The sequence below is a fragment of the Delphinapterus leucas genome, chromosome 20, assembly GCF_059928025.1.
Source record: "Delphinapterus leucas isolate spDelLeu-1000000601 "Yukka" chromosome 20, BTC_Dleu_Yukka2, whole genome shotgun sequence".
NCBI classification, from domain to species: Eukaryota; Metazoa; Chordata; class Mammalia; order Artiodactyla; family Monodontidae; genus Delphinapterus; species Delphinapterus leucas.
Genome location: NC_143148.1, coordinates 6652330 through 6671689, shown reverse-complemented (window position 1 = coordinate 6671689; position 19360 = coordinate 6652330). Strand labels below are relative to the sequence as shown.

Genomic DNA, 19360 nt, shown 5'->3' with positions numbered 1-19360 from the left:
CTGCAGACACAAAGAAGGGATGCCCAGTGGGCACCTCTGTGGCTAAACTCCTTCACTCCTGCCCTTGGGGTCAGGAGCCCCCAGCCCCTCCCCCATCCACTGGAGGTACCATGGCAACCAGGCCCCCTGCTCACCTTTCCCTCCCCCATATGGAACCCAGTTTCTGTTTGAATCGCACCTGTACCTAACCAGTTCCTGTGTGAAACACGGATGAGTGGAGGGCAAGTGGGAACAGAAAAGGGATGACAGAGGGAGGGAAGCCAAGCAGCCCAGCAGAGGCAGCCGTGAGAGAATAGAGATGGGGAGAGAGGTAGGGAGACAGAGAGGGGGTGATAGGGTTAGAGAGAGGCAGAAAACTATGAAGACAGAGAGGGACGGGGGGCTGGGGAGATGTTGGGGAAACTGATGGAGGAGACTGGGGAGATGGAACAAGGGAAGGGGAGAGATGTGGGGAGAAAGAGGACAGAGAAATCAAGGGAAAGAGTGGAGGAGAGATGGGGAGAGAGGGAGGGAGGGAGTGGGGCAGAGAGAGGGGTGGGGGAAGAAACTCGAGGAGACTGGGAGACATGGAGGAGGAGGCAGGAAAGTGGGAAAGAAATAATTGGGGCACACAGGGACTCCCAGAGGTTAAGGGAAACTGGATTTCCATGTGGTCTCAGCCTTCCATATTTTTTTTTCCCGGGGCTTCAAAGACAAGAAGGAGGAAGCAGCAGCGGGGACAAGGAGCTGGGGTGGGTGACCCGGTCAGAGCTCTTCTTCCCATCCTCCTGAGACAACCCATACCCACCTTCTCAGGATGCAACATGAGGTGGAGCCCCTCTGCTCCTCCACTATGGGCAACCCCAGCATGCACAGGGAGGCAGGTACTGAATCGTGTCTGCTTGTGTGTTTGTATCCAAGTGTGGGGTTGGGCGGGTGGGGTCCTTCCTGTGAGCACTGTGTCACAGCCCTGGCTTTCAGTGTGACCTTAAGTGAGTCACTGGCCTTCCAAAGAAAGAGCTACCCCAAATTCTTATGTCTACCAGATTCCTGAGCAGTACCCTTTAGACCTCAAACTACATTTCCCATGAGGCCTTTCAATTCCCTGACCAATGTTCTGGACCCAGAACTACATTTCCCATGAATCTCTGGGGCCGTAACAACTCTTCCGAGGCCATTATCCTCCATAGACTCCCTGCCCTGGACCGTCACACTCTCGTTGTCTCCCACACTGACCTCAGCATCTTCTCCCAAAGCCACTCCTCCTCCCTGCTTCCCATGTTTGAATGGTGCTACTGCCAACGCAGTCTAGACGCCAGGCATTGTTCCCCCACTCCCATCACCTCCACAGCCCCATCTTCCTGCTTACTCTCTCTGCCCTGTCCCTACTTCTCTTTTCCCACAGCCCCAGCTCAGGTCTTGTCCTCTCCCATTGGACCCTTTGTCCACGTAACTCCCTGGTCTCCAGTTTCTCCCCTCCAGCCCATCCCCCACATAGCTCCAGAGGAGCCTTTCCGACACCCAGCACTAACCCCGTCTCTCCCTTGCTCACAGCTCTCCCACGTTGCCCATCACTCCCAGGATAGAGTCTTAGCCCCTAAAGCTTTTGTTTGAGGCCCTGTGTGGCCTGACACTAGCTGACAGGCTCATCTTCCAGGGTTCCCTACTTCCACTCTACTTTAGCACAGCTCATTCATTCATTCACTCACTCGACATTTCTCAAGTAATATCTTGGTGAGGATTCATTTGGCTAGCAGGGGATAGAAAATTGGACTTAATGCAGTATAAAAATAGGAAAGTCATTGTCTCACTCAAAGAGAAGCCCAGAGGTGGATCAGGGTTTGTATTTGGTTGGGTCAGCAGCTCAGTGAATGTCACCGAGAAGCCAGTTTCTATGTCCCTGCTTTTTGGTCTGGGATATATCCCCTTTGCACACCAGCTTGCATACCTCATGGTTACAAAATGGCTGCCACAGTTTCAGGCATCACTTCCAGAGGTCTTCACTTTAAGAACCCCAGATAACCTCTCCTCACATCTCATTGGCCAGGACTAAGTCACCCACTCACTCTTGTCTCAATCCCTGGCAAAAGGAACGCGATTATCATGATTATTTTAGTCAGTGGGGCTACGCATCAGGTGGGAGAAACTTTTTAAAAAAACCTATACCTAATCCTACTTCAGGTCCCAATTAACCAGAATCTCTAGTTCTGGGGGACCTAGCAACTATAGTTTTGTTTTGTTTTTTAATTAATTAATTTATTTTTACATCTTTGTTGGAGTATAATTGCTTTACAATGGTGTGTTAGTTTCTGCTTTATAACAAAGCGAATCAGTTATACATATGCATATGTTCCCATATCTCTTGCGTCTCCCTCCCTCCCGCCCTCCCTATCCCACCCCTCCAGGCGGTCACAAAGCACCGAGCTGATCTCCCTGTGCTATGCGGCTGCTTCCCACTAGCTATCTACCTTACGTTTGGTAGTGTGTATATGTCCATGCCACTCTCGCGCTTTGTCACAGCTTACCCTTCCCGCTCCCCATATCCTCAAGTCCATTCTCTAGTAGGTGTGTGTCTTTTTTCCTGTCTTACCCCTAGGTTCTTCATGACATTTTTTTTCTTAAATTCCATATATATGTGTTAGCATACGGTATTTGTCTTTCTCTTTCTGACTTACTTCACTCTGTATGACAGACTCTAGGTCTATCCACCTCATTACAAATAGCTCAATTTCGTTTCTTTTTATGGCTGAGTAATATTCCATTGTATATATGTGCCACACCTTCTTTATCCATTCATCCGATGATGGACACTTAGGCTGCTTCCATCTCCTGGCTATTGTAAATAGAGCTGCAATGAACATTGTGGTACATGACCCTTTTTGAATTATGGTTTTCTCAGGGTATATGCCCAGTAGTGGGATTGCTGGGTCATATGGTAGTTCTATTTGTAGTTTTTTAAGGAACCTTCATACTGTTCTCCATAGTGGCTGAACCAATTCACATTCCCACCAGCAGTGCAAGAGGGTTCCCCTTTTCTCCACACCCTCTCCAGCATTTATTGTTTGTAGATTTTTTGATGATGGCCATTCTGACTGGTGTGAGATGATATCTCATTGTGGTTTTGATTTGCATTTCTCTAATGATTAATGATGTTGAGCATTCTTTCATGTGTTTGTTGGCAGTCTGTATATCTTCTTTGGAGAAATGTCTATTTAGGTCTTCTGCCCATTTTTGGATTGGGTTGTTTATTTTTTTGTTATTGAGCTGCATGAGCTGCTTATAAATTTTGGAGATTAATCCTTTGTCAGCAACTATAATTTTTGAATGCTTGCCAGGTAATTACGATGAGCAGTAAGGGTCAGAAGACATTGCTTTGCACTGGATGGGATATCCCTGAGGATACTGGGGCTTGGTGAGCCTCACCTGGTTGCATGGGTGGGGAATGAATACTCCTCAAATGGAGGAAGAAGGTTGGGAATGGCTGAGGGGGTCTCCTTTCTAGGTGTCAGTTATAAGCACCTCTTCTGTGCCAGGTGCTAGGCTAGGCATAGCGAATGCTCTAGTGGCAAAACAGTTTCTCTGTCCTCAGGTCTCTTTTAGTGTCTTTGAAGACCTCTTTCATTTGGAGACGCCCCACCCCACATCATCTCTAACCTAGACGGAGGCACCCATCTGATAAGTATACTTTATGTGTAGCTCCAGAAAAGATGAGTGAAATTGAGTTGACCAGTTGGCTCGTTTTGCAGATCGATATTTGTTCATTTCAGTTTTTGCTGTTTTCTTTGTGGTGTTTTGGAACGAATAACATTTTTAGTTTGTCAGGTTGCAAACTTTGGCTTAGGCCATTAGAAAGCCTGTGGGTCCCAAGTGTTTTGCCTATAGTAATGAATGAAATGACCCAGCTGGTTCTCATGCAAGGAGGACAGACATGAAACACACTATCTTACAAATAATTAATAACCTACAATTGCAATAAGCACTCCTTAGCCTTGGACCTGAAGAGAATTCTGGGAATATTCTCTTTTGCTTAAAGACCTTAGCACCCACCCCCCGCCCCCACCCCGTGGTCCCTCTGCATAAAACATCTCCTTCTCTGCCATTTCTTTATTTAGCAAACTCCTCCTTTATCCCTTAAGTCTTTTTTTTTTCACTATTTTTAAAAATAGATCTTTATTGGAGTATAATTGCTTCACAGTACCGTGTTAGTTTCTGTTGTACATCAAAGTGGATCAGCCATATGCATACATATGTCCCCATATCCCCTCCCTCTTGAGCCTCCCTCCCATCCTCCCTATCCCACTCCTATCCCTTAAGTCTTGCTGTAGACATCACCTCCTCTAAGGAGCCTTCCCTGATTGCCCCCAGACTGGGCTTCCTCTCCACCTTGTGACATGTCCATTGTAGCAAGTATTGCCCTTTACAGTGAACACTTCCCCCACCAGACTGGAAGCTCTTGGAGGGCAGGCTGGGGTCTCATTAATCTCTTGGTCTGCAGCATTCTCCAAGGCACACAGGAGGCCTTGGAGATGCCTGTTGAAGTTTGAAAGTGTCGTGTTTCCTTAATTATTCAATAAGTATTTATTTTTAAATTTATACCTTTACTAAGTTACACATATACATTGAAACAAATATATTAAAATCACGGTTGTAATTTAGAAATCTTTATTTCTAATGCCACATTTCATGAGAAACAGTTTTATTTACATTTTAAACATACACCTTTGATGCTGCTAGAGTCAGTTTTTTTAGTCATTTCACACACATTTCCAGGGCATATAATTTTATTTCTAAGTTACTTGTGATAGACATTTAAAAGATTTTTTCTATTATGGAAAATTTCAAACATACACAAAAATAGAGACAATGTACATTTTGCTAATCTTGTTTCATCTAAGCAACCCACACGTACACACTTTCTGGGGGGACATTCTATAGGACAAATTTGTTTTAAAGAAAATCCCAGACATAATTCCTTTTCACCCATAAATACTTAAGCATGTGTTTCTAACTGCTAAGGATTTTTAGAAAACAGACCGACCATGCCATTAATTCCACCAAACAAATTCACAATTTTTCTTGAATGTCATCTCATACCTAGTGCATATTTAAATTTCCCTAATTCTTTAAAAATTTTATTTTTCACAGTCGGTTTGTTTTAAATAAGACCCAGAGTTGACATATGGCATTTGATGGTTATATTCCTTCAGTCTTTATTCAATAAATACTTACAGCTAGGTGCCTGGCGCTTTGCTAGATGCCAAGAGCGAAAGACAAGTCCCCGACCTCATGTTGCTCACATTATAATTAGAGACTCATAGAAGTAAATGTAAAATTGCAACTGTGATGAGAGCAAATACGTGGTGTCATGAGTTCGTGACAGGAACTGTTGACACACTTAGGGAGACTTGATGAGCTGAGTGAGGGGGAAGAGAGTTCCACGCGGAGTCACAGCATGTGTCAAGGTCCTGTGGCAGGAGGCAGCATGGAGAGTTCAAGTCACAGAAGGGCGATGTTTCTGGAATGCAGCAAGTGAGGAGGATGGTAGTGTCTGATCAGGCTTGAGACATCAGCAGGGTCTGGTCATGCGTGGTCTTGGTCTTAATTTATCCCAATGACAATGAGAAGTCCTGGGAGGGTTTTGAGGAAATGGAGATGGCTATGTGGTCAGATCTACATTTCAAAATGCTTCTGATGGGGTGAATGAAGAGGGAGAGAGAGAGATATATTGAGAAGTTAGGAAGCTGTTGTCTAGACAACAGTGGGGCGAGAAGCAGCAGACTGGGGGATTGAGAACACAGATTCTGGATCCAGTGCCTAGATTTTTATCCTGATTCTATCACTTGGCCTGTGTGACCTTGGGCAAGTCACTTAAGCTCTCTGTGCTTCCGTTTCATCATTTGTTAAACTACACTCACTCAGAAGGCTGTTTTGAAGATTCAGTGGAAAAAAACTTTAAAAGGTGCTTGGCTTTTTAAAGGGGGCTGTAAACACGTAGTTATTATTATTGTTAAGTGGACAGATTTGAGAAGGAGATTACTATGTTGGAGGGATGAAAGGGAGGCCAGTATGGCTGGAGAAAAATGATCAGAGAGGTTATCAGAGTGACCACACGCAGGGCAGGTGCTTCTCAAAGGGGATCTTGCTAAAATGCAGACTCTCACCCAATAGGTCTGGGGTGGACCCTGAAATGCTCCCCAGACCACACATTGGGGAATGAGTCCCCATCACAGGGAGGACTTTATCCTGAAGGCAAGAGGAAGCCTCCGGTGGTTTGGAAGCTTCTGGCGGTGCTGAGACGAAAAGATCACCCTAGCTGCCCTGCCAAGACAGATGGGAGGTGGAAGAACAGGGACCAGAGAGGGGGGCTTACTATGGTACAAGCTGAGCTGTGTTGATGTGCTGAAGCCAAAGACCGCTATAGGAGCATAGCTGGGACACAGCCCTGTGCTGGAGACAGCCTGTCCCAGCTCACAAGAGCCGAGTGGTGAATTTTGCAAGCTGGTTGTGAAAACCATGGGTAGCATAAAATTGGTCAGGGTGAGAGTACTGAGACCATGAAAACAGGCGGGTGAGAGAGAGAGAGAGAGAGAGAGAGAGAGAGAGAGAGAGAGAGAGAGAGGACATTTACCAGCACGCCACTGAGTTTACTGAATGAGGGAGATAGTAACACATCAATGTCTGAGTAAGAGGTTTTTAGAGACCTGGGCTGAGTTAGGTGCCTTGGGGAGGAATCTGGAAAGCAGGCTTTGCTCTGGATCACATGCTGGCAGGAAGCAGAGGCAAGTCCATGACATGAGAGCCATCAGAATGGCACTAACACTGGTTGGGAAAAAAGCAGCATGAGCTCTGAGCCCAGAGGGGGATATTTGGTCCGTTTCGTGGTTTGGGCAGCGTCGATTTTGTGCTGTGTTGAGACATGACTCCAGAGGGGTCTTATTTTTATCTTGGTCCATCAAGGTCACAGAGTGACCTTGGCTGCTCTTGGAATTCTGTGAAGTTCCTTATGTCCAAAGGGGGGTCACCAGGGTCTCTCTGGGAGTGCCAGGCCAGCTCCTGGCTGTCAGGGGTTGCTTATTGCTTTTTTCAGCTGCTGTAACAAAGAGACCCTCAAACTCAATGGCGTTAAGAAAACAGTTGGTTTCTCTCTCGTTTAAGAGGAGGAAGGTGGTCTGGATGGGTGGGATGTCTCAGCCCCACGAGAATACAGGGACCCACGGTGCTCCATCATCTCTAGCAAGAATAAAGCTGGCTTATTGCTACATCCATATTCCAGTCCAAGGGAAGGGGCATTGAGTCTAAGCCAAGAAAATTTCTCTTAAGCAAATGATTCCAAAGTTGCACCCCTCACTTCTGCTAACAGTGTTGGCGAGAACTTGGTCATGTGGCCACACCTAGCTGCAAGGGAGGCTGGGAACTGTTGTTTCCAGCTGGATAAAACTCTAGGATTGTAGAGGAAGGGGAAATGGATTATGTGGGACAACTAGCAGTTGACCATAGAAGAGACCAATTAGCTGATGGAGGGGTTGTGTAGAAGAGCCCATATTTGAAAGCTGTTATGAATCAAGTTCCAATCAAGAGGCCAGTTCTGAGAGTGTTGGAAAAACCATAGACTAGATTCAAATGCTGCTGCAGTGAAGAAGCTAGGCTGGGGTGATTGGAAATAGGAAGCAAAAAGGAGCACGTCCCTTCCTTTTCCTCCTGGCTTGCAGTCTCCCACTAGCACCCCCTTTAGGCAGAGCCTAACAGGACCCCAACTGTCCGAGTGGAAATGGGGTTGGTAGAGTCCCAGCCCTGGGGTATCGGACAGCTGGGTGGTGTAGGTTGGAGTTCGGGGCTGAGAGACAATAGCTTAGCAGCTGGCATAAGAGCTATCCCGGGGGCGGCACGGACAGTCATTTGGTGATGCTGTCTAAGTGGAACGATGTGCGAGGAGCGCTCAAGGCAGCTGATACTGGGTTTTCCATCCGCAGGAGCACTTCTTGTGGACCTAGAGACCCTAGAGGAGACGCAGGCTCGGGGCCTGGGCAGACCTGTCAAATCCTCGTGAGTGGTCCCTGGCCCCATGATTTCTGATCTCAGATCCTCTGAGTGCGGTGGCTTGGACCCCTAACTTTGGGAGGTCCCTGTCCCCTGGCTGTCTTCCCAGGAAGCAGTATCTGCGCCAGGTCATTGCAGAATACGAGGCGCTGGACCGAGAGCTCCCGTGCATCCGCAAGTTCCCCATGCCACCTGCTGCCCAGCCCCTCTGTCTGTGCATGGAGACCTCAGTGAGTGTCCCCCCCACCCCCATGATCCCAGGTCCCTGGTGGCATGGTGGGAAGGACACAAGCTCAGAAGTGAGGTGGACAGGGGTTGAATCCAGGCTCTGCAGCTTATCAGCTGTGGGCTTGGCACCAGGATAGGTGGCTGAAAATTGATTGTGAATTTGTCAAAGGGTTCGTCATCAAATTTATCACTGCTGATCCCAGAGGGGAGACCGAGAGGCAGAGAGAGGGGATACTGAGGACAGAGGGAGTCCTGCTAATCCACCTATTATGAAATTCTGTAAAATTTACAGATATCGCAAAAATTCATTTCAAAAAGCCCGTTGTTTGACAGATTCAGTGACATGGTTATTCAGTGTATGGATCCTTTGGGCATTCCTGCCTCAGAGGAGGTATCTATTAAGGTCTCGCCCATTTGAGAATTAAACAAGGCTTGCCAGGCAAAAGCCTCGGAAGTGTTCCCTCAGCTCATCTGTGTGACTCGACCTCAACACAGGGATTGCTGTTCTTGTTTATGGGACCAATCCCCACACTATTGATCCGCTTCTTTGTGTTTTTGAACATGACACACACACACACACACACACACCCCCAACATACACATCCAAGGCTTGCCTTCCTGGAGGTGACCAATTTCATGATTTCACTGTGGTTTCTCAGCAATTTTATATGTCATGACATATGGTATCGCCTTCGACACGGTAATCTCAGACTGAAGACGTGGTTAATGATCAATATATGTTTCTGAATGCAAAATAGATTGACAAGATGTCAAATCCTCCTACGATCCTTATTTTTTGAGAACTGAATAGTTCTTAAAATGCTAATATGAGTAAAAAAGGAAAAATTTACGGCTTAGATCCTTGCGGAAATCTTCAAGGGCTGCCCAAATCTCGCCATCCGACGCAGGTTGCTGGAAAAGTTTTCAGTAGATTGGCAAAGTTGGCCAAATTGGTGAATCATTCAGTCAACTGTTCGTTGACTTTTGGCAAATCGGTTTGGTGAGAACTGGTTTTTTTTTTGGAGAATGACCTTGAATGGCAGTAGATGCCTTTCTACCTGAAAGATTCCTATCCTCCCCGCTCTGGCAGGTTCGGCAGGTGGGATCTCGGGTGGGGACTTCTGCACCCGGACTGAACTCCGAGTGTCACTGACCGAGGTTCTCTCTCCGGCATCCCCAGCCCGAAGAGGACCTTACCCACCTGGAGGTGCTGGAGGCGCTGGAGGCCGAGTTACCCGGGGCCATGGAGAGCGGGCGTGTGAGGAGCATCCGCTTTGAGAACGTGAACGTCATCTGTGGGACTGCTGGGCGCCGGGACCGGTGAGTCCTTGGCGGGGGCAGGGCCTGGAGCGACCGGGAGGGGCAGGCCCGCAACTGGCAGGACCGCGGTGAACGCGATGGGGGAGCCGGGAGGGGAGCGAAGGCGGTGAGAGGTGGGGCGGGGCGGGGCGGAGGCTCTGAGTGGCCGGGAGCTAATAGGAGATGTGGGCCAACAGTAAGCTCCGTGAGGGGCGGGGCGGGGCGGAGAAGTGAGGGCAGTGAGGGGCGGGGCCAGGAGCGCCCGGAGAATGGCGCGGTTGGTATAAGGATCCAGAGCCCGCTGAGAGTGAGAGCCGAGGAGGGGCTAAGGCGAGAGTGGGCGCAGCGAAGGGGCAGGGGCAGGTGAGATCGGAAAAGAAGGTGGGATTTGGAGTGAGGAACCGGACTTTCAGTGACCCAGGTGGTGACGGGGATGCGCAAGACCGAGGTGTGTGGTCGGAGCATGGGAAACAGCTCTGAGCGGGAGCGTAGCCGGGACTGAGCACTTTGCAGGCACGGGGCCGGAGTGATCGGTGGGCCTGGAGGTCTAGTTGGGCGCGGGGCCGGGCCTGAAAGCCACACTGAAGGGGCGGGACCTGGAGTTGCTGGATGAGGATAGGGCCCTGGAGCGGCGGTTTAAAAAGATGGAGCCTCGACAGAGCCAGGCTGAGAGAGAAGACGGGACCTAGACTGACCCAGGTGAGGGTAGAAGTACAGATTGACCTCGGCGAGAGTGCAGGGTTGGAGAGTTTAGGGATGTAGTGACGGGTTGAGGGACTGGAATTGGTAAACGAACAGGGACCAGGCAGGGACTCTGGGACAATCAAAGCCAGCGATTCCCCTTCCGTCTCCGCCCCGCCCCTCTCCTCTTGGCCTTGCCCCCTTGCAGGTGGCTCATCACGGTCACGGACTTCCGGACTCGCTCGCGCCTACTGCGCTCGGGGCTCCGCCTCCGCGGGCTCCAGCACCTTCTCGTGCGCAACGACGAACTGCTGCTGGGCGATTACCGCCTGCACCTACGCCGCTCCCTGGTCCGACGGCGCATGCTCGAGGCTCTGGGGGCGGAGCCGACCGAGGAAGTCTGACGTTTTGGGGGCGGGCCCCGGCTGCGCCTGCGCACCGCCCAGCGGGCTCGGGCGACCCACCCGGAATCCCGAAGGAAAGGGGCGTTGCCTTCCCAGGAAGGAGGCGGGGTCGGCTCGAGGGGGTGGATACTGTGAGTTTAATTATAAAGAATGACCTGGTACAAAAGCCATTTCTCTCTGCAAAATCTTGGTGGGGAGTCAGGGGGTGGGAAGTGATGGGGGGTAGGGACGAATCCCCACGATATAATCCCGCCTCCCAAATCTTCCTCCAGTGCCTGGAAATGGACGCCTGGGTCCCAATCCCTTGAGGGATGAACTCTGAGGCCCGAGAGAGGGAAGACCCGGGCGCCGGGGCTTTGAACGCGTGCGATCCTTGTCCCAGCGAGAACCAGACGTCCGCATCCGCCCCCCTCCTCTTCCTCCTCCCACCCCCCTTGGAAGACAATTCTCGGGCTTTTATTTCAGGTTTTTTTCTGGATTTTTTTGTGTGTGTTCTAGGTTTTTTTTTTTTTTTTGTATTTTCCTTTGTTATCGTTCCTCTTTTTTCTTTGTCTCTTCGCCCCGCGCTGCCCCCCATCCAGTCCCTTCCCCCTCCCCACCCCAACCTCCCCTCCCCCCTCCCCACCCCCCCATACCCTCCCCAACCCCGCGGCACCCATCCAGAATGAACAAGCCCTTGATAGACGGGCGCCGCGCAGGCCCCCTGCGGACGGGGGGCATCCTGCGGACAAGGGGGAGGGGGCGGGTAGGGGCCCAGCGCGACCTCCGCTCCCTTCCTCGCCACCCCTCCCCCCTCCCACGACCCTCCCACAAGGTTCCCCGCAGATCCCTGACGTGGTGAGGGGAGAGGGCTGCAAGCACTCTCCCCCCATGGACGGAGCGCCCCCGCCTCGGGGGTAGAGGGCAGCAGAGGGGGAATGGAATTGGGGGAAGGAGGGGGAGCTCTCTTCTTTGGCAGCTGAACATGGGGGGGGGGAACCTGAGGGCGATGCCCTCCCCCCTTTGCCCACAGTAGGGGAGGAGGTGTTCCAGGGGAAGGGGGTGGCTTAAAATTCCCAAGCCCCAGGAATAGAGGGAGGGAGGCGTGCAGGAAGGAACAGCCATGCTGGAGGGAGGAGTTTCTTGAAGAGACAGGAAGGTTAGGAGATGAGGGAGCGGTGTCTTCGGGCAAAATGGATGGACCGGAAGGCTGGGGAGAGTGAGAGCAGGGGAGGTGAGAGGGCCAAGCCCGGGGAAGGGAGAGGAGGAAGTATGGAAGCAAAGTGGGCAAGAAGTGAGTGTGCGTAGGGTCTTCTCTTGCCAGAAGGAGAAAAAGAGTGTAAAGAGCTAAGAGAATAGGCAGAGTGTGAACGACCGGAAGAGCTGGTCTTTCGGGACCAAAAAAAAAAAGTGCCAGGAAAAGAAACAACAATACAGCCGAAGAGCGCGTGTGCAATGAGATGAGTGTGCAAAAAGAAAGAGGTAGTAGAGTTCCCCAGGGGAGATGGAAAAAGTCACCCAGGAGCTGACATGAACAAGTAGAAATTCAAGAATGAGTGTGCAAGCAGGGCCACGGAAGGCGAGAACATTGTTTGAGGAAGAGAAGAAAGCTTCAAGGGAGCAGTGGAAGTACTGGGGAGGATGAGTGCGCGAGAGCGAGCATGCCAGAAGTTTCACCCAAGAGTTGACGATGGAGACAGACAAGGATTTGGGAAAGAAAGGTGCAAGGGAGTCGGGAGCCTGGCAAAGCAGGGAGGCATGAGCACTTGCGAGAGATTCGGTTCCTGGGAGGCACGGGTGCAAGCAACAGTGGGAGGGGGGAGGGGCGTCAGTGTCCCTGTGAGGGAGGGGTGAGTAGAGTGAGAATGCGGGGGTGCAAGAATAAGAGGGGAAAGTGCTACAAGAGAATGGAGGTGAGAGTGTCGGGAGAGGCGCACAGTCTGTGAGAAGGTGAGGGGAAGGGTGTCCCAAGTGTGTCTGCAGCAAGGGCCCAGAGATTTTTCGGGAGTGAGGGGTGGAAGGGAGGGCGCCCCGGAGGAAGCGTGTGCAAACAAGAGTCTGAGAGACCAGGGGGTGTGGAGCGTGGGGAAAGAGACGCACGGTGTGCCAGGGAAACTGAGCGTGAGCTGGAGAGCGGACGGGGCCTCGCAAGCTGGAAGCGAAGGCGCAGTGTGCAAGACAGTGAGAGGGCAAAGTTGTGCAAAATTGTAGCCCAGGGAGGGGAGAGAGGTGAGCAGGCGTGCAAAGGAGCGTGCAAGAGGCTGGGGGGCTGCTGTGTGTGCTGGGGAGAGGGGAGGGTGGGGAGAGCCGAGGGGCCTGGAGAGGGGGGAAGGGTTGTTAGAGGGTGGCAGGTGGTGGAATCTGAGGGCATCGCCTTCCCCTGCGGCCTGGGGGACGACCCCCATCCGGTCAGGCTCAGGGCTGACCCTCTATGGCTCTGTCTGTCCCCTCCTCCCGAGAATCGACCCTTCCCTCCTTCTTCATCCCCCTCTGTGATTTCTTCCTTCCCCCCCACCCAACTCCACTCCCCGCTTCACACACACACACACAGTCTTGTGTCAGCTGCCCCCTCCTGTGAGGTGCCCATGTCTGGCTAGATCAGGCCACCTGGTGACCTCCGGCCTTGGGAGACGAGTCAGGGTGCAGTTTTAGCAGAGTCCCTGGCCCGGGGAGAGAATGAAGGTCAGGGTTCAGAGGTCAAGAGGCCAGCAGGCTCAAGGGTTCCGTGGACGGGCTGGTCCGTCCGGGCCAGCCATCACCTCTCCAGGAAAAATTTGAGAGCCCGGTCGATGTTCATGCGGTGGCCCACCCTGGTCACCCCCAGATCGACGTAGTCCTCCTTGGTCAAGGCGGGCAGGTGGGAGCCATCGATCTCGTGGTCCAGGAATCGGGCTCGGTGCTCAGCCAAGCCCAGCCACTCAAGCCAATCAGCCACGTCGAACTTGGTCCAGAACCCCAGAGGTTTAGCGCTGAAGGGCTTGTCCGGGGGCAGGGAGAGCAGGCGGGTCGGTGAGAGGGAGCGCGAGGCCCCTGACAAGGCCCCACCGAGACCCCCGGACATCCCGGGGTGCGGTGGCACAAAGACAGGGGCGAAGGGGTCAGCCGAGCCTCCTGCCCCTCCGGTGGGGGAGCCGCGGATGTCAAAGAGGCCCGGGTAGAGCGGTCCAGCAGGCAGGATGGGTAGGGAGGAGGGCCGGGGCGCGGGGCTGACCTTGTGCTCCGAGGCGGGCAGCAGGGACGGGCTCGGGGCCCGGCGGAGCAAAGGTGGCCGCATCTCGAACTCCACGCCCTGGAGGTGGCGGGCGGACGTGGAGGAGGAGGTGGCTGACGGCGAGGTGGCCCCCGGGGCCGCAGCGGCCGAAGCGGAGCCCCCGCCTCCTGTGGGGAGGGGCGGCAGAGGCGCTTTGGACCAGTTCTGAAACAGGCTGCTGACAGGTTTGGAGAGAAGCGAGGGCTGGGAGTCTTCCGAGAGTCTGGAATGTGACAACGGGGCAGGGGTGGAGGAGAAGGTTGCGGGGGGGCGGGGGGGGCAAAGGCGGGTGAGAAAGAGGAAGAGGTCAAGATACAGGGAGAGGAAGAGAGACATGGGGCAGGGGTAGAGAGTTGGAGGAGAGAGAAGGGGAGAGATCGAAGGGGCAAGCGAGGGGGTAAGATGGATGTCAGGACAGAAAATGAAGGGAGAGAGAAATGAGAGGACAGGGAGAGGGTGACAGTCAAGAGAGATGAAAGAAAAAGAGACATTAAGTGATAATAATAATAATCACCACCACTTACTGATGCTCACGTGTGCCAGGCATTGTTCTAAGTGCTTTTACATATCGCCATCTCAATGGAATCCCCGTGACAGCCCTGATGCAGGTTACTATTATTATCAGCAGCACAGAGAGGTTAAGTAACTTGCCTAAGGACACACAGCCAGGAAGTGGCAGAGCCCGGTTATATGGCACCAAAGTCTGAGCTCTTAACCACTACCCTATACTGCCTTTCCGGGTATGGCCAGTCACAGCAGAGCGGAAGACAGGGAGACAGTGAGAGAGGAACAAAAAGAGGATGAGCATTCAAGGGAGAGAGATGGAAGGGGACGGGGGACAGAGAGAGAGAGAGAGAGAGAGAGAGAGGTGAGGAGAGGGAGATGAAAGAAGAAACAAGGGGAGGAAAAGGTTCCCCTCATCCCTTTAGCTCCCTCCAGAACAGTCCCTGCCTCAGGGCCTTTGAACAGTTCCCTCTGCCTAGTTCTCTCTTCCCCCAGGGAGCCAAACGATTTGCCTCTTTCCCTCCTCCAGTCTCTGCTCAGCTCGCCCGTTATTTGAGAGACTTTCTCTAACCATCGCGTTACTGCATTTTTTCCCCTAGGATGATGACAATGATTTTGTTTATTGCCTGGCCCCCGCCTCTGCCTCATTACGCTGTGAGGTCTATGAGGGAAATGCTTTGCTTGTTTCGTCCATTGTGGGGTCCCTCTCACCCTGAAGGGCACCCGGTACAGAACAGATGGCAAGTCAATTATTGGTGGATCTGTTAACTAAATTAAGCGTCCTTTCCTCTCCCCAGAGGACTTAAGAATCATCAGTGAGATGCCTTAAGATCTCAAAGACCTCAAAAACCACCTCAGAATATCACCATGTGGATATCAAACCCTCGAGGAGAATTAGGGTGAGCTCTGCAGAACAAAAGGATTAAAAAAAACCCTCTCCCCACTCGCTCTGTGTGTCTGAATCAGGAATGTGACTCTATGCTTTCCCTAAGATTAGAAGGTCTTGAATGGGCTTGAACTCTGTGGCCGTTCCAACTCGCTAGCTGCTTTAGAAAACGTCTGCATCTTCCTGGACTTCTCCATCTATACTTGCTGGGCTTTTGTAAGAGACCCCTCCCCTCCCCCATCTCATGGTACAACAATGCCCTCAAAAACCCTTTTAGAAAGGTTCTATGCTGTCCCTCTTCTACAGAGAGGTGGATTCCTTTGCCTAAGGTCACCCAGTTAGAAAGTGCGGGGCTGCAACCAGGATCCAAAAAAGCCTGGCTCCAGAACCACACTTGTAACCACGGACCGTGCCCTAAAGCATCTTGTCTTGACCAACACGGGGCTCAAGGGACCTGAAGATTTCAGGGATTGTCAGAACTGACAACCCACCAAGGAAACAGACATCGGGCAAGTTGTGCTCCAATCTCCTCCTTTGTTGATCACTCTTTTTGTTCATCACGGAATGTGGGTTGTCATGGTGACGGGAGGAGACCACAGAAGCTACTGAGATAAAGGGAAATTTAAAGTGGCTGGGAAAGCATGCTTCTTTGAGGGCAAACTTCTCCAAGCCAGCCCGGCTTCTGTTTTCTTTCTACCACCTGGGACCCTAAAGGGACACAGCTATGTGGAAGACGGTCTCTGCTACCCACAGCCAGCCCCTCTGGCCTCCACTGCCAACCTCCAGCCCCCGGCTCACCTCTGCCGCTGCAGGGAGGAAGTCCTCTCTGGGACGTAGCTGGCTCCCCCGTGGTGGCCGTCCCCGCTTCCCCCGCCGCCTCCCCGGGCCCAGGGCAGAGCGCCACCAGCTGCCGAGGAGCCCCCAAACTGCTGAAGCTTGGAGCTGAGTTCACTGATGATGCTGGCTTTTACTGTGGCCAAGGCTGAGGCCTGAGGCTGGGCTAAGGGCCCAGGCAGGGGGGGTGGTGGTGGACCCGGGCCCTCCTCCCAGGGCAGCAGCTTCCGAGGCAGGGAGGAGGCGGATGGCAAGGGCACCGGTGGGCCTTCTGGCTCTACAGCCCCTGGACCGCCGGCCACACCTGCCGTTGAAGGTCCTGAGCAACCACTCAGGGCCAGCAGCCCATCGGTTCCAGCCCCCGTGACCGAGACGGTGGGGCTGGTGGGAGTGACAGGGTCTCGGAGTCCCCCACCGGGGCCAGGCCGCAGGCCTCCGCTGGCCCCAAGCGCCCGGCCCCGGAGCTTAGAGGGAGTCATGAGCTGCGGCGGGTATGGTGGGCCAGGAGGACCGCTGCCCCCAAAGGCCTGGCCGTCCAGGTAGGCCACATACGTGTCCAGAAGCTCCGGCCCACTGGCCACACTGGCCACCCCGCCGCCAGCCCCGCCTTCGGCGGACAGGCTGCTCAGCGTGGACGCGCTGCTGATGGTCTCCAGCGGGTGATCACTGCTGCTCCGACTGTCCACCTCCTCGATACCAGAATCTGTGCCAGCTGGAGGGTCCGGGCCAGGCTGTGGGGCAGGGGGAGGCGGGGCGGCTGGGGCTGCTGGGCCCGGCGGAGGCGCGTCCCCAGCAGCTGCGGGGCCCGCCTGGGTCAGCGTGGCCACCTCGCTGTCATAGGAAGTCAGGCTGGATGCGGTGGAGTCCAGCGTGGGAGGGGCGGCGGCCACGGCAGGGGGCGGCGCAGGGGGCGCTGGGCTGGCCGCGGTGGGTGGGTCCGGCAGCGGGTGGGGCGGCCCCGGCGTGAGGGGCGACTCGGGCTTCTCAAAGCTGTTGGAGAACTCCAGGGGCGGGGGCAGCGGTTCCACAAAGAGAAATTCGCCGTCTTCCACGTCCACCGAGGGGGCGGGGGGCGGCAGGACCAGCAGGGGGAGCCCGTTCTCGTCACTGCCCCGCGGGGAGGTCGGCGAGGGGGGCACGGACCGGCGAGGGCTGGGCGGCGGGATCCCCGGCCCGTCCTCCGAGGGGGGCCCCCTGCCCCCCGCCCCACCGGCCCGGGGCTGGCAGTTCTCGAGGAACCGCACGTGGAGGGGCAGCCGCTCGGGCTCCTCCGGGGCTGCGGACCTCCAGGCTTTGCTCACCCCGGGGTGCGGGGCGGGGGGCTCGGACCCCAGCTGCAGCAGGAGGGGCCCGACCCCGGGGGCGGTGGGCGGCAGGCGGTGCAGCAGGGAGCGTCGGGCAGCTGGCGGGCTGGCCGGAAGGGACTTCTCCTGGCTGCCCAGCCCGGCCCGGTAGCCCAGCTCCCGGCGCGCCGGGTCCGGCGGGGGTGCTCCCCAGAGACGCAGCACCGGCTCGTGGTGGGCGTGGGGCGAGTGGTGGTGCGGCGTGGGCGGCGGGGCCTCGTAGCGGGGCGACGGGGGCCTCGGAGGGGGCTGGGGGGCCCCACCGCCCTCCGCGGACTCCTTCAGCGCCCGCTCTCGGGCGGCCAGGGCCAGCCCGAGCGGGGAGGCTGGGTCCAGGGCCTTGCCGGTCAGCGGGTGGACCAGGGGGCGCGGCGGCAGGAAGCTGGTGAAGGCGCTGCTGCCTCCGCTGCTCCCATAGGCTCGGCTGCCGGCTCCGTAGCCCCCGTAGCCGCCGCCGCTCCCGGCGCCTGCGGACTCCAGCCGGAGGTAGGGCTCGGCCGAAAACATGCCTTCATCGATGGATTTGGAGTGGCGCAGCCGGGGGCCCGGGGGCGCCCCCGGGCCCAGCGAGCTCTCGCCGCCGTCCTCGTCCCCCGTGTCGGTGGAGAGGAAGAGCGTAGACCGCCGGCGGGCTTCGTTCTGCCAGCCCCCTTCTCTCCGAGCCGCCCCGACCAGGGCCGCTCCGAACTGGCTGGTGAAATCGAGGGTGGCCGGGCCGCTGGGCGAGGCGGGGGCGGGCACGGGCGAGGGGGGCGGCGGCACTGGCGACATGGCCGGGGCGGGGCTCGGCGCGGAGGAGCCGCCGCCGCCGCCCCCTCCGCCGCCGCCCGCGGTTTCGGGCTGGGTCGGGGGCTCCGCCTCGGTGCTGCTGCCTTGGCTGCTGCGGCCGCTGCTACTGGTGGATGGAGCCTTGATGATGATGGTGGGGATGGGGATGGAGTTCTTTTCCGACGGGGCGGCCGCGGCCGGCGGCGGCTGCGGGGACGCCGGAGACGTGGGCGAGGGCGTGGGCGGGAGGCCGCCGCCCTTCTGGGGCTCGCCTTCGACTTTGGTCTGCTTGACGAGCGGGCCTTTGCGCCCGCGGCCCGAACGGGCCGGCACGTACATGGCCGCGCTGGCCGCCCGGGGAGGCAGCTGGAAGTAGCGCAGGGCCGGGGCCTGGGAGGAGCCGCTACCCCCGCCCCCGCTGCCGTGGTGCGACGGGGACAGGGCCCCCGGGGTCGCGGTGGGCCCGCCGCCCCGCCAGCCTCGCAGGCTGGGCTGGGGCCCCAGAGCCAGTCGCGGTGGGGGGTCATCGGGGGAGCCGCCTGTCTCCATCTCCGGGGGATGCGGCGGGTGGGCGTGGTGGTGGTGTGGCTGGGGGAGCGGAGCGTGCGGCTGGTGTGGGGGTGGCGGGTGGTGTGCAGGGGGCAGGGCCCCGCCGTGATACAAGCTCTTCTCACGGCTCCCTACACGGCTGTCAGGAGGGCAGGGCCCATCGAAGGACGACGGTGACGAGGCGGGGTGGGGGACACCTGAGCCGGGGTTGAAGGGCACTCCCCGGGGAGAGGGAGTGAGGCGGCCGGAGGAAGAGGGGGCTGGAGGTGTGCTGTAGGGGGGCTCTGGTGGGGACGTGGTGGGCGGCGGCGGGATGTCCTCCGAACCAGGCACAGACAGGCTGCGGCTGAACTTCATGGCTGGGGGTGCTAGGTAGGGTCTCTCATCTTCTGCAACCCCTGGGAAGACACGGAAAGGGGTGGCCTCTCTGTTCCCCTGTCCCACAGAACTTCAATATTACAATGATAATAATAATGACACCCAGTAGATGTTAAGAAGAACATGGGTTGGTCTAGAGCTTACCCAGATGTGATAAATCCAAATCCGTTTGATACAGTAATACAGGTTGTGCACTGCACAACAGCAAACGGCAGAGGGAGCAAGAGAGGTGTGGTGTGTG

The 19360-nt window shown here is 55.4% G+C and overlaps 2 protein-coding genes across 5 annotated transcripts in view; one reads left to right on the top strand and one right to left on the bottom strand.

Moving 5' to 3' along the window:
• Window positions 1–775: 775 nt before the first annotated feature.
• Window positions 776–11211, top strand: C20H19orf81 (chromosome 20 C19orf81 homolog). Of its 4 annotated transcripts, XM_022586206.3 has the most exons (5): window positions 776–863; window positions 7950–8022; window positions 8126–8246; window positions 9425–9564; window positions 10433–11211. In XM_022586206.3, the coding sequence occupies exons 1-5, from the start codon at window positions 797–799 to the stop codon at window positions 10626–10628; spliced, it is 597 nt and encodes a 198-aa protein (XP_022441914.1). In that variant the 5' UTR covers window positions 776–796; the 3' UTR covers window positions 10629–11211. The 4 variants fall into 4 exon arrangements, 1 of the variants encoding a protein (XP_022441914.1); XR_016390845.1 differs by lacking the exons at window positions 776–863; window positions 7950–8022; window positions 8126–8246; window positions 9425–9564 and adding an exon at window positions 9807–9850 and having other exon boundaries at window positions 10433–10518; XR_016390844.1 differs by lacking the exons at window positions 776–863; window positions 7950–8022; window positions 8126–8246; window positions 9425–9564 and adding an exon at window positions 9813–9991 and having other exon boundaries at window positions 10433–10532.
• A 1729-nt stretch (window positions 11212–12940) lies between these two features.
• SHANK1 (SH3 and multiple ankyrin repeat domains 1) overlaps window positions 12941–19360 on the bottom strand; it is a 45029-nt gene continuing 38609 nt past the window's right edge. Inside the window, exons 21-22 of the mRNA XM_089902208.1 lie at window positions 16046–19139; window positions 12941–14080 (exon numbers count right to left, since the gene is read on the bottom strand). Coding sequence (XP_089758334.1) covers window positions 13363–14080; window positions 16046–19139 — 3812 coding nt within the window. The 3' untranslated portion in view covers window positions 12941–13362. The remainder of the gene's footprint in view (window positions 14081–16045; window positions 19140–19360) is intronic.

Bases quoted from the DNA above. Each gene is read 5' to 3' on its own strand.
- C20H19orf81 (XM_022586206.3), top strand. From the start codon at position 797: ATGCAACATGAGGTGGAGCCCCTCTGCTCCTCCACTATGGGCAACCCC. The intron at 864-7,949 runs GTACTGAATCGT...TTCCATCCGCAG, and splicing joins CAGCATGCACAGGGAGGCAG to GAGCACTTCTTGTGGACCTA. The intron at 8,247-9,424 runs GTGAGTGTCCCC...CGGCATCCCCAG, and splicing joins GTCTGTGCATGGAGACCTCA to CCCGAAGAGGACCTTACCCA.